General features: G+C 40.8%; 1 protein-coding gene across 1 annotated transcript; it reads left to right on the forward strand.

Moving 5' to 3' along the window:
* Positions 1–988: 988 nt before the first annotated feature.
* On the forward strand, positions 989–13,434 carry LOC121197626 (CD109 antigen-like). Its single transcript, XM_041061312.1, has 32 exons — positions 989–1,083; positions 1,210–1,361; positions 1,452–1,480; positions 1,628–1,861; positions 2,020–2,142; positions 2,283–2,322; positions 2,976–3,057; positions 3,149–3,254; positions 3,386–3,506; positions 3,602–3,711; positions 3,803–3,994; positions 4,254–4,358; positions 4,475–4,537; positions 5,098–5,268; positions 5,368–5,523; positions 6,330–6,399; positions 6,564–6,645; positions 6,756–6,873; positions 7,193–7,306; positions 7,509–7,727; positions 7,868–8,009; positions 8,551–8,727; positions 8,933–9,014; positions 9,226–9,457; positions 9,593–9,764; positions 10,407–10,597; positions 10,954–11,109; positions 11,238–11,303; positions 11,963–12,102; positions 12,269–12,425; positions 12,870–12,972; positions 13,232–13,434. The coding sequence occupies exons 1-32, from the start codon at positions 1,004–1,006 to the stop codon at positions 13,432–13,434; spliced, it is 4,188 nt and encodes a 1,395-aa protein (XP_040917246.1). The 5' UTR covers positions 989–1,003.
* The last annotated feature ends 318 nt before the right edge of the window (positions 13,435–13,752 follow it).

Raw genomic sequence — 13,752 nt, forward strand, 5'->3', positions numbered from 1 at the left:
ACATTTGGACATGAGGGTCCATCTGTGGGCTTTTAGCCAAGTGAAGTATTTCCATTTCTTCCGGATTAAAGCTCAGCTTTAAAGCGATGAGTTAACCTTGAGTCTGCTGCCACCTGCTGGCAAGGAAGAGTTAATACAGGCTTTCATTTTGCCTGTCATGTTCCTCAGTGAATATTTTAATTACATGTCTAGTGGTTAAAACTTGGCCCGACAATGTTTGTAACAAACTCAGAGTGTAACTTGTGTTTTTGTGTCACACAGGCAAAACAAATAATGGCATGACATCTCTTTTTCAGTTTAATAGTATGTAAGACCAACAGTAGTGACTGCTCTTGGACAGAGAGTGTTCGACAGCATTTAGTTAGCAGGATTTTGGTGAGTGATCCGCGTTTTATCCTAAGACAAATCTTTATTATCACCCCACTTTTCTGTTGTCCTGACACTTCAAGTAATTAAAATGTCAAACCTGTTTACCACATAGCTGAATTGTGATAATATGGAAGTGTTTTCCAAGGAGAGCGCTATAAAATAGTAAAATGTTTACAAAAACAATCCAGGTTCAAATAGCAGCCTCTATTTTCATGCCAAGAATTAAACTCCCAGGTGGTTTTGTGTCACGCATCGCATGCAGTGCTGTGTTCCTTCTGGCATTCACATACGCATTTTCCTCCCAGTATAGATACAGAAACACCAGAGCATCTCTCTGTGCTGTGGACAGGACTGGGAATTGTCAGACTCTGAATAGACAGACGAGATGTATCCCCCCGGGCAAAGGCGTTGAAGAGGGTGTGAACGCCCCCCCCCCCCCCCCCCCAACCATTGTGTGTAACAAAGAATATATGTGTGATGATATGCGTATGCTGGTGTGTGACACAGTGTGTGAGGATGGGAGGTGGAGTTTTGTAACATGTTGTCCATGTCAGCTGAGCTTGTGGAAGTGGTGGCTATCAGTTTGTCCATTTGAGACAAAAGTTGGACGTGTGACGAAGCGGGGAACAGAGGCATGGCTGGGATCTGGAGTCTGGTTGTGTGTTTGGGAGTTGTGTGTTTTGCTTTGCCTGGTTCGACTCAGGATTCAGCCAAGTAAGTTGTACTGTTTACTGTAAATGCAATCACAGTCACACCCAAAGTCATATTTTATATATTTATACACCACAACTGACTTGTTTGACTAATTGATAACACTCCTTTCTTCCCCGCCTCTAATAGGACATTGTATCTGATCTCAAGTCCAGAGGTGATGCATGCTGGGATGCCCACTCCACTGGCTGTCACCGTTTTTGCAGACTTTCCTGGCAGGGTGACGGCTGAATTGGCACATGGCGACACCAGAGTTGCCCAAACAGAGGACTTCCAAGGAGGTGACACTGCAATTACACAGAGATGTAGGGTTGATTTGCGTAATGGTTTTTGACTTTTTTAGAGAGCTAAGGCATCATTCTGTTTTTCAGGTTTGACCAGGGTCCTCTCACTCCCTCCTGTGAGTATATTCTCCTTTTCTTTCTTCTTCCTTCATTCAGAAAATCACTGAAAGATTTTGCGCACAGATGAGAGAATAATACTTAATGATTTCTAAGCCTGATATCACACGTTTATGTTTCTGATAATGCTTACACACTCGCTTCAGATTCCCGGGTCTATAACCCAGAATTCCCTCTTAAACTTGACGGTCAGAGGCTACAGGGGCAACAGCCTCATTTTCACCAACGCCACCACCCTCAGTTTCAACCTCAAGAATGTCTCCACCTTCACCCAAACTGACAGATCACTCTACCAGCCAGGTGATACCGTCAGAGTCAGAACTGTGTCTGTCCAGTTGGATAACCGTCCATACAAAGGCAGAGTGGAGATCTCTGTACAGGTAGTTTCTGTCTCGTGTGTGTGTGTGTGTGTTGTGTGTGTGTGTGTGTGTGTGTGTGTGTGTGTGTGAAAGAACAAAGCCAGAGGAGCTGAATAGATTTTTATCTAGCCATTGTATAGCAGTGAGAAGTTTGACTGACATCCCATTGTCACACGCAGGATCCCGGTGGGAACGTTGTCGACAGGTGGGAGTCCACAGGGAATCTGGGGATTGTGTTGCAGGAATTCACTTTATCCCAGACAGCTCCTCTTGGACAGTGGGCGATCACAACAACAGTGAATGTAGAGTAGGATTTTTGTTTTCTTTACCTTTGTATGTCGGTTTAGAAGACTAGTATTTGAATTGAACAATACAGAATTTAAAAAATAAATAAAAATAAAAAAACACCTGCCAATTTAAGCTCTTATCTTCTTCACTAAAGGGCATGACAGTGGAGAAAAAAATCACTGTGGAGCATCGTGGTAACAGACTTATCATTTTATTGCCATATTGTTTTTGAAAATAAGTTCAAAGGATAGGTTCACCTTTTCTATCTTAAAACAATACTGACATGCCCGTATGTACTGTACATCGAGAGGGTCATCGGTGATTGTAAACATTCCTGCTGTCCACACAGACCCACGGGAGACTCCAAACAGCCCTCGTACTGTGTAAAAATGCATTTCAGAGTTCAGCCAAAGTTAAAATGAGGCATCAACAGTCTCAGTTAGACAAATCAAGGGGGTATTTCCCAGAGTTACAGGCTGATTAGAACCAAATCCCCTCATTTTGTTGCTATCCTTCCTCTGCAGCTCAGCGCGGACACACTGTCTGGGGAAACAAAAAAAAACAACTTTTCGATGATAACTACTTGATTTTTCTAACTCAGACTGCTAAAGTTTTGCATATTATCTTATGATACACTTCTGAATACAGTTATGCACAGATCAGAGACTGTGGATTTTGTCCCCCAATCTCTCACAAAATGTGTTTCAACGTTCATACGGGCACCTGACTGTTCTTTTAAGACTGACTTGAAAAACTGTGAACCTATCCTTCAAGATAAACCTGCAAAAAATGTAAACCTGTCTTTTGATTACTGCCGTTCCCACATCTTCACTGACTGTTGTTGCAGAGCGTCCTCGTTTTGAAGTGCTGCTCAAGACACCTTTACAGGTACTTGTTGGAGATGACATCTCTGGATCAGTGAGAGCACTGTGAGTTCACGTAGCTCGCTAACAACAATCATGTCACATTTACACACGTTAAGACAATACGCTGAAGAAGTTTGGGTTTTTGTGTCTTTAGTTACCCCAGTGGACAACCTGTACAGGGCACATTAGCTGTCTCAGTCACTCTGGCCCCTGATGTGCATAATGCAACCTCTCCACACATGCTGACACAATCCAAAAAGGTGAGGCTTTATTGCTAATTTAAGACAGAATGGACACCGACAGTAGACTTTATGTGCTTTCAGCAGGCATTTACAGTTAAAGTGTCCACATACTTAATAGGAATGATTAACCTTTGACCACTGTTTTTCAGATCTATGGGTCAACACAGTTTTTCTTCAGCAAAAATCAACTTCAAACCCTACACGCTTCATCAGGAGTTAGCAGCGGTATCCGTGTACATGCCACTGCCTGTGTTACCAGCAACTCGACCGGTGAGATAGTTGTTGAAACAGTGTTGATTGATGTATAAAGTGCATTCAGTGTTCTCCTTCAAACCACTAAATGATATGATCTCTTTCCACCTAAGGATTTAAAGTGAACAAAACAGTTGAAGTCCACCTTATGCAGAACACATACCAGCTTACGTTCCATGATTTTCCACCTTTACTTAAACCGTCTTTACACTTCTATACAAAAGTGAGTGAATTATTTGTTATTACTTTGTTTATGTGACAGCTTTTTTAAACTGTTATATGCAGGACATAACTTCCTGCTCTATGTTCTACAGCTCAGGATCTCCAGATATGACAAAAAGCCTCTGAGCTCAGAGGATCTAACATACTCTGCTGTGGTTGAGGTCACTCAGACAAAGTCCACGATGAATATTGAACCAGTAACTCTGAGAGTTCCAGTGCCCGAGGACGGGAACGTTCACATTAAGTTCAAATTACAGGATCAAGTAGAGATGCTTTTTATTCGGGTGAGTATTTTAATTTTCAGTACCCGGAAATTTTGGTCCTGTGGGAAAAGTGGTGTTCATCAGTTTCGTTGTGTGTAAGATGAGCAGTTTCAGTACGATAAGATTACACACGTTTACCAGTAAAGCAAAATGATCCCAGCACTGAAAGATATTTGACAAAGTGATGTTTCTTTTATTATTCCTGTAATGTCTTTTCTAGAGCCTCAACTGATTATTTTTGTCCAACAGTTCATATTTTACATGTTGTGTTTATATTCAGGCCAGATTCCAATCGAGTGAGGAGACTCTGAGGGTTTACAACAACTACTCCTCCCCTAGTAGCTCATATGTGCAGATCTCCCCAATCAGTACCTTGCCTGCACAGGTAACCGTCTACATGTATTTTGTAGCTTTGTGCTAATTTAAGCATATAGTCCCTTGCTTAAATTATTGTTTAATAGGTAGGTAGACATTTTTCACATAATATTTTTTAACTTTCAGGTTGGATTGCCTCTTCAAATAGATGTGGAGAGCACCTTTAAACCAGCTGCGGTTCACTTTGTGGTATGTTTGGTCAAATATATTGCATAATGCATGTACCAATATCAGTTTTTAGTTATTGCTGTTTTGCAGGAAATCAGTATAATTTTATAGATAGGTCATGAATCCAAGAAATAAAATCTTACTGTCCTTCAGAATCTCATAACCTCAAGGATGTCTTGAAAATGTACATTTTTCACATCTACAGCAAAGAGTTTCCAAATTCACTCCATTTTCTGGAAGTATTTAGTTGTGTGTTTCCGTTATACTCATAGAATATCGATCCTCCTCTGATATTTCTGCATTTAGTTCAGATTGCCATTACATACTGACATACCCACAAATATTACCTTTATGGATCTGTGAGCCTTCATGCAGTTTTGATATTATTCTTGAATTTTTCTCTTTATTAGCACCAACCGCTACATCAGTCACTGTGAAGCCTGCAAATACACAGAGAATGATCATTGCGGGACAAATCTTTATGGATCTCACTGTTTATTAAGTCTCTGAATTAAAAATATGAGGAGGTTTGTGTTCAAATGTGAATAACTAAAGCTCCTCCTTTACTGTTGTACTTCCAGGTGAGCTCTAGAGGTCAAGTGGTAGCCGCTGGTACAAAGAATTCCTCCTCTTTTTCTCTGACCCCATCCCTGTCCTGGTCCCCCGAGGCCTGTGTCACCGTCTACTGCATCCTTTCTGACGGAGAGGTCACCAGTGACACAGCGCACATACCCATCAACCAACACAGCTATGTACTATTCTCTCACTGTACTTTGTTGCATTATTCAAATAGATGCATAATTCTCCTGGACATGCCTGTGATTGTGTGTCTGTGTGTTTGCTGTCCTCAGGTATCTCTAAACTGGAGCAGTGATGAGGCTCAGCCAGGTGAGCAGGTATCACTCACTGTGACTACACTTGAACCCAGGTCCCAGGTAGGAATTGTGGTAATGGGGACACATGATGACGGCACTCAAGAGGATGGCCAGGACTTAAAAATGAAGCAGGTATGACAACGGTTTTCACCAAAGCCTAAAGGACAGCTCTTATTGTAGCATGAAACACTGATTAGATTGTGACTGGGGTTTAGAGTCACTTGATAGGAACCCAGAAGCTACACTGTGCTCTAAAGCTTTGACAAAAGAGCATAATATAATCTCTGAAATTTAAACTTCTGCGAACCTCCTACAAAAGTCACTTGTTTAGGTACTGTCAGATTTGCTTCATTTCTCCTTTGTCCATTTTGCAGCTTAATTACAAAGCAGCAGTCCTCCCAGTCAGTTTAATCTGTTGTATAATCTTCAAAGATGCACTTTTTTTTCCCACTTAGACACTCTCTGAGTATTCAGCGTGTGACCACCAAACCAGTCAGTCCGGATGGAACCTATCTGTCTTCTTTGTTAGGAGATGACTCCGCTCTTTCTAAGAGCTGGTAACTCTAGTGTGTCGGGCGCATGGCCTGAGGGTAACTGATGGATGCAAGATGGAGAAAACAAAGCATCGCCACAGTGGGTTGTCTTAAGATGACCTTTTCTCGTCTGCAGCACTCTGGCCTGGTGTATTGTGTCTGATAGAATAGATCATTTAAAGGCAGAGATCTCCTCAGGCATCTACAGAGCTGAGACTATTTTCCACCGTACATCACCCACCAAGACCCGACCTACTTTTCACTGGCTGTCGCACCAATGATGCATCATCTGATAGAGGACTTATTAGTACAGGTTTTGTTTTTTGTTGATACACATCTAAAAACAGCAGCTACAACAACTAATTTGTCATTGTTGTTGTCTTTTTTGTGTCTTTCACACCACAGGAATGTAACATGAAGATGCTGACCAATGCCAGATTGTATAAGAAAACCCAGTATGATGGACCTAAAAATGGTATGGTGATAAATAACACAGTAAATCACTGTGGTCTTTCAGTCTCCCTCTTGTGGCCATTTACCACATTGTATTAGTCCCACAGTTTCAATTATACTGGATTTAACCCTCAGTCTTCACATATAAATAGAGTCTGGGCTTCTTCTGATCTTACATTTCAAAAGGAGATGTCCTGTTGGTGGAGAAGTATTGGAGCCGCTGGATGGCTGCATCTGAAACTTTGCTGTGGGTAGACACTAATGTTAGGTGAGTCCTGAAAGGTTCATATGTTGGGATAGAAGACTAAGAGGAATTATCTGTGCGTATAACTTGCTAAATAAATTCTTTGTCATGCCTTTTGATATAATTTCCATCAGTGATAAAACATGGACGAGTGGGAAAATATCAGTGCCAGACGGCATTAATTCTCTGGGAGCTGTAGCTCTGGTAATGTCAGACAACCTGGGTTTGGGCTTCACTCCTATGCCATTAAAGGTAAGTACACTGCATGTGTCACTATATACATATTAGTAATATTTCTCAAATTTGGGTGCATCCTCCAGAAGTCCTGTTGTTTCCTTTTGCAAAGCGGAAGCTGTGCTTCTCTGTCTATATTGAAAAGGAAGTGATTTTTATCATCTACGAGAAACTCTCAAGTTTTAAGACCAAAATAAAAAAGAATTTACCCCATAAAGCATACCAGCTTTGACTAATTTTGCCTGGATATTTTATTATTCTGATGGTGATTTCTTTTGTTTTTATATTATAGTTATCTAGAGTTGCTTTGCGCTGGTTTGTGTCCTCTCATTCACAGTTGACTGTGTCCAAAGATTTCTCCTTGTCTCTGAATGTCCCATCACACCTCATCAGGGGAGAGGAGATTGTGCTAGAGGTGAACATCATCAACCATTTAGAGCGGGACATAGAGGTATGAAGGACTACATTTTGTTGTATATTCTGGCTGAAATGGAAGTAGTAAATTATCTGACCTGTTGCTGAAGTATTATTTCAGCCCTTCATAACTCCAAGAAACTCCAAGAAGTCTGTCTCTTCAAATTCAGATTCATGTGTTTTCGGCAGTTCTTTGTTTAAAAGGCTTTTGCTTTGTTCCCTTATGTTTCTCTCTGCAGGTCATTGTGCTGCTTGCACAGAGCAAGGCCTTTGAGTTTGTTTTGGGAGACAAACGGGATGTCTCTGTGGTAAATGCCCAGAAAATAATCTTAGGGAGTCACGTCTCCGCCTCAGTCCTGTTCCCCATAAGGCCCATAGCTCTGGGTGAGATTGAAATATCTGTGGACGCCATATGTGCCGACGCTTCAGACAGCCTAGTTTGGAGAGTGTTTGTGAAGGTATGGTATGATGAAAATACTGGATAATATCTATGAATATAGAGTGCGAAGTCAAACTTGGATGCAGTGTAAACTACAACGTGCTGTGTGGCATACAGTTAATCATATGATAACAGAGACTTTCTTCCGTGTTTCTGAAGCCTGAGGGCGTTGAACAGTCCTTCTCAGAGAGTCTGTTCCTGGAGCTGGCACCGGAGAAGCACAACAACTCCAGATCCATCTCCTTCTCTTTTCCACCAGATGTGGTACCAGGCAGCCAGAAGGCATATGTGGCACTGGTTGGTACGTCTACCATTTGTCCTCCCTGTTGTGTCAGTAGCAGTTCCATCTGAGTGCAGTTTATATTTACTTTTAGTCAATTGGGCATGTGGAATATGTGCTCTAATTTTCCTTTGTGTTTAGACGATGAGGTTGGGTAGTATACAAGCATCAAATGCCTGGTAAACGTTGGAAACAATGGACATCAAACGGGAATGTTGATGGCAGAATAGATTCTGAACATCTGTCAGGCTGTTTGGCTTTGGCTCCGTTCAGGTTGAGGGATGTTGGGCATTTTACATGGTAGAGAGACAAGCGTTAGGATTTTCCTCAGTTGGAGCCAAATGCGTGGTTTCTGTGCTTGTGGTGAGAGTCAGCTTTATTAAACATCCAGCGAATGTGCAGGATGGAGTTTTTGTCCCTATTCATTATCATTCCTATTGTCCCGATTCAGTTTGCTGCTTATGATGATGTTTTAAAGGTTCTTCTCCCTTCCTCCATACCTTATTACTTAAACCGCAGCTCTGACTTCCTTGCTCTTTCCTTCACGTGTTGCTTTGCACAGGTGATATCTTGGCCTTGTCCTTCAGCAACTTGGATTTGCTGGTTCAGATGCCTGTTGGTTGTGGGGAGCAGAACATGATCCACTTTGCTCCGAGCCTTTATGTTCTCCAGTACCTGGAAAAGTCAACCCTGGATGATAAGGAGATCAGGAGCAGGACTCTGAGTTATATGATGGAGGGTAAGCAGCCTTTGCATGACTAACTGGAGTCATTTATAGTAAATTAAACTGTAAACTTACTGCATACCATTTAATGTTTATTTGTGTTATTGAGGTATTATGGAGCATCTTCCTATTGATAATAAACTGTATTAAATTTAGGGATTTGTTACTGATTTTCATTTTATATTTCATGTTATATCGACGTTATATTATCTGCTGTAAGGATATCAGAGGCAACTGTCCTACCAACGAGACGATGGATCCTTCAGTGCTTTTGGAGCCAGCGACACCTCTGGGAGCACATGGTGGGTTACCACAGTACTGGAAGTGACACAGGTGACAGGGCAGTTCATTGTAAAATAGATAAAAAGAATTGATTGTTGATATATTTGAAACAAAGGTGAGTAAAATCTGATTTTCAAAAAGTAAATCAGTCACACACTGATATGCATGAAATCTATAGAAATGTAAAAGTCCTTGTGTCTAATGCTGCTTCCCCTCTGTCTTTGTTTGTAGGCTGACAGCCTTTGTGCTGCGGTGCTTCCTCCAGGCTCAGCCCTACATGCAGGTAGACCAGAGCGTCCTGATCAGAGCCATGACTTGGCTCTTGAAACACCAGGGCTCTCGGGGAGAGTTCAGCGAGGTCGGGACTTTGATCCACACAGAGATGCAGGGAGGACTGGATAATGATCCAGTTGCACTCACTGCTTATGTTCTGATTGCACTGCTGGAGGACGAGACCTATGCGGTATGTGAAGGGAATGTGTGTAAGTCGGTAGAGAAAGTGAAATTTACTTGACAGGAATATGTTAGGGCTGGCATATGAAGTATATGAAAGGAAGTTGCTTGATAGTAGTGACCTTTTGTCTGGTTCCTCTTGAAGGAAATGCACCGAGGCAATGTGTCCCTGGCCCAGAGATACCTGGAGAACAAAGTGTCCAGTGGGGTGGTCAGCAACTACAGCCTGTGCCTGGTGGCATATGCTTTAGCTCTGGCCAACAGTCCTGAGGCTGGCACTGCCCTGTCTGAGCTCATGGGGAGAGCTGACTACACAGGTACTTTAGTAAAGGTTTTCACACATATACTTTCATGCCTCAATATCAAAGACGGTCATTCTTTGTCTTATATTTCCACCAGGATTCACAATACGTTATTCAGAGAAACTCACACTGGTATTAGAGAAGCTTAAGGCGTATTATGTCTTTTGAAACCAACTATAGAGACACACATTGTGAACATGGTTTGTTGCATTTTGAATTTGCCAATTTTAGATTAGAAAAACTGATGGAGTTACTAAGTATTAAGTATTTGTGTGTTAAATTACCAACCAGAATACTTTTGATAGCTCCATCTACACAGCCTGGTAAAGTTCAACAAGTGGTTCCAGAGTCATTGGACAATTTGTGGGTAGTGACTGTATTGCACCACCATCTGGTGAGTTGCGAGAATGTTTCTGCCTGAGCAGTGGGTGAGATTTCAAACTCAATCTACAAAATGTAGCTCTTGTTGATCTTAAAGTTGCTGAGATCCAGATCCATCAAATTAAGAGCAGCAGAAACAATAATAACAAATTTTCAGCACTTGATGTTTAGATCCCATCCATGCAGATTTTTTTTTTTAATTGTGCAACATGATAAATATGTAGGAACAAGTAATGTGGACATACTTGTTACAGTTTCTGACATTTCATTCCAAAGATGGAGTTACGACATGGGGATCCTCAGCTGGCCTGACATCACATGACTGGCAGCCTCGCTCCGCACAGATCGAGATGGCCTCTTATGTGCTGCTGGCTTTTTTTAGGCGTGGCAGCCTCGTTGAGGGCATTTCACTCCTGAAGTGGTTAAGCAAGCAGAGAAATCATCTAGGAGGCTACGGGACAACACAGGTGGGACTAAACTTTAGTTCTGTTACGCAAGTAACTGAAATTTAACTGCTTAACTGGAAATAAAGTTAGACCTGTTTGATTCAGTCCAAAGGGCACTGAAAAGCTAGTGAGGATGAGGAGTACTTAACATCGTAAACTGCCAATTTTACATATACCTTAACTGCAAACTGATAAGTATATTTATGTAAAATTATTCCATTATGAAAATGGCTTTAGCCAAATGTGCTGCACCAGATCATACATATGGTGGCAATATTGATTTAGTAATTTGTGTAAAGCATTTTGTGTTGCTTTGTGGTTGTATGAAAAGTGCTATTCAAATAAAGTCTGACTGATTTACTGATTACCCTCCTCAGGACACAGTGGTTGCCCTCCAGGCTCTATCTTACTACGCTGCATTCAGTGGTGCCAACGCCATTGACCTCAGGCTTAAAGTATCTGCCCCAGCAGATTCATTTGTGTCTCTGTTTAGTATCAACTCCACTACCTATCGGGTGTATCAAAGCCAAGAGGTAATAAACCTGTGTGGAATCCTCAAGTTGATGCCTAGTGCCTGCACAATTTAATATTTTTGATATTTTATATGACTTATTGTACCATTATCAGCCTGGATTTTCTACTTTTAAACTGTGTTTTCTAGCTGAATGCTGACAAAGATCTACACCTAAATATACACATGGAAGGAAGAGGATTTGCCATATTTCAGGTACACAATACAACATTGCTGTTCTATCATCTGCCCTTCTTTGTGTTGTTTAAGCTGTCCATGTTAAAGGAAAATACAAAACCACAACTCCAAACCACCTCTTACAATTCGGGAATGTTTCCATACTTCCAACGTATTCAGCTCAACAGAAAGTATAGTTTAACCACCAGAGCATGACCAGAATAAATTGAACACAGCAGCTGTGCGTGATAACTTCACCCGGCACAATGTACTGCATTGTGGATGTTAAATCAAAACAGCTAAATGCAAATGTACCATGATAATGGAGCCTCAGCGATTAACATCTGAAACACATACTGTAGCATACCAGATAATGTCACTGAGAGGAGGACTATGGTGAAGAGATAAATCTTTTCACTGTGTTCAATATTATAACCTGTTGTCTTTCATTCCAGACCCCCTGTGCCACATGTCCTGTTATTAACCTGTCTCTAATTTAACACTTTTATGTAGAAACAAGTAAACAAATGTTTTGTTTTGTTTTTGTTTTATGGAATGGAGAATTTTCTAACAACTCTAAAAGATACAGATTTTGTGACCGGCTTTGCTATCGGGTAGTACAGTAAATGGTATGCTTTCTCTCTTTATCACTAAATCTATGGTTTTACGTTCTTAAACATCCCCATGAATCCTTCCAGATGAATGTCTTTTACAATGTGGAGAGCAAAGCGTTGTCACAGAACCTCCAGCACACCTCAGACGAGGAGGCTTTCACATTACATGCTGACGTCACTGAAGACGGAGACCACAATCACATGCTGCTGTCTATATGCACGAGGTAGGTACTGCAACACGGATAGATGCCATTTAATTTCTTTTAACATTTATTTTGATATACACTTCTATTTTAGACGACAACATATTGTGTTGCGATGCTTATAAAGTACACAACACCAGGGCCCTGAATTTGTATGACCTCTTCCTTTTTCTTTCTTTCTCTCCAGATTAAAGGACGGTCAGGTGATAAATCGTACAGGAATGGTTATACTGGATGTGGGCATGCTTAGTGGTTTCAGGCTGTCTCCTGGAGCTTCTGCCCCAACAGATCTTATCAGGAGGGTGGAGATCCTGCCTGAGAAAGTTAGCCTGTACCTTAAATCAGTAAGTGAGTCATATCTTTTTAAGGTCAGGCTTATAGCGTAAGTTGTAGGAAAACTGTGGTTTTAGTTATATAAATATTCTTTCCAAAACAGAGCTGCTAGAAGAATCTGATGATCTCAGTTTCTACCTGCACTGCACATCTACATTTAGAAATATTTAACACATGAAGACAGTGGGATTCATAAAAAGGTGGTCAGCTAAAAAGATGATCCTCTTATACTTGTGCATTTACAGTATGTTGTACTTTTTGTTTCTGTGTAACTGAACGGTTTGTTGGCCCTTTTCACCAACTTCTCCACCTTATAGCATCCTCAAGTTAAAAGCAACAATGATTACCTACAGTAGATACTGTTACATGTATTAACATAATGTAGAATTATGTAACAAACTGCATATTACAGGCAGTAGAAGTTAATCATCATTCACTTTTCTGGTACTTTGCAGCTTAACAAGTCAGAGGTTTGCATCATACTTCCCATCATCAGAGACTACAAAGTGGCCCGTGTACAGGATGCGGTCGTGCAGGTCTACGACTACTATGAACCTAGTGAGTACAATTTCTCACAGCTTTGAGTTGTATGCCTTTATTTAAAATGTTTCTTAAACCGCAAACTTGAAAATGAAATGCAAAATGGAGTTTAAGCTATCATGCTAAGCTTAGTCTTAGCGTTGGACTGTGGCAAATCAAGATCACTTAATGTACAGTGGCCAGCATGATTTTACAGCGATTTAGTGATGCATCGATCATATAGTGACGCACCAGTGATTGTGATATCATTTGATTATATGATATATTTCCCCTATAGCAAGAAAAGCAGCAAGGACATACAATTCAGATTTTCTTCACAACATGGACTCCTGCTTCTTCTGTGGTACAAACTGTGATCGCTGTAGGCCAGGAATCACCATTACAGTTTCCACCACCCTCTCATCCGACTCAGTAAGCAGCAGCACCTACAGCTTCAGTAGCTTATTTCTTGGTATCATTGTTTATTTTATTGTAGCCTGACTTTATGTAATTTAAAGAAAATGACTGAAGTAATGAATAGAAATTGAGAGACATAGCTTTAGTATAGTATGCACTGGATGCAATTTACAAAATTCTCTACAACAATTCTACAAAAGTTATTTCTTGACAAATGATTGTAATATTTAGAGGGCTGTTTGCATGCTGCTCTTTTGCATGTTGCTCTCTATTACTTTTGAACAGAACTGAAATTAAACCTACTTCTACGTTTCATTAATACTGTGAATGTATTTTTTGGTTTGAGACATTAGAAAACAAATAACTGAATTTCTTCACTGAGTTCATGAAACCTGCCATTCA

The sequence above is a fragment of the Toxotes jaculatrix genome, chromosome 17 (genome assembly GCF_017976425.1).
Source record: "Toxotes jaculatrix isolate fToxJac2 chromosome 17, fToxJac2.pri, whole genome shotgun sequence".
Classification (NCBI taxonomy): domain Eukaryota; kingdom Metazoa; phylum Chordata; class Actinopteri; family Toxotidae; genus Toxotes; species Toxotes jaculatrix.

Excerpts from the sequence above, each read along its gene's own strand:
- LOC121197626 (XM_041061312.1), top strand. The coding sequence starts at position 1,004 with ATGGCTGGGATCTGGAGTCTGGTTGTGTGTTTGGGAGTTGTGTGTTTT. Across the intron at positions 3,507-3,601 it reads TGTTACCAGCAACTCGACCG|GATTTAAAGTGAACAAAACA; the intron begins GTGAGATAGTTG and ends TTTCCACCTAAG. Across the intron at positions 3,712-3,802 it reads CTTTACACTTCTATACAAAA|CTCAGGATCTCCAGATATGA; the intron begins GTGAGTGAATTA and ends TATGTTCTACAG.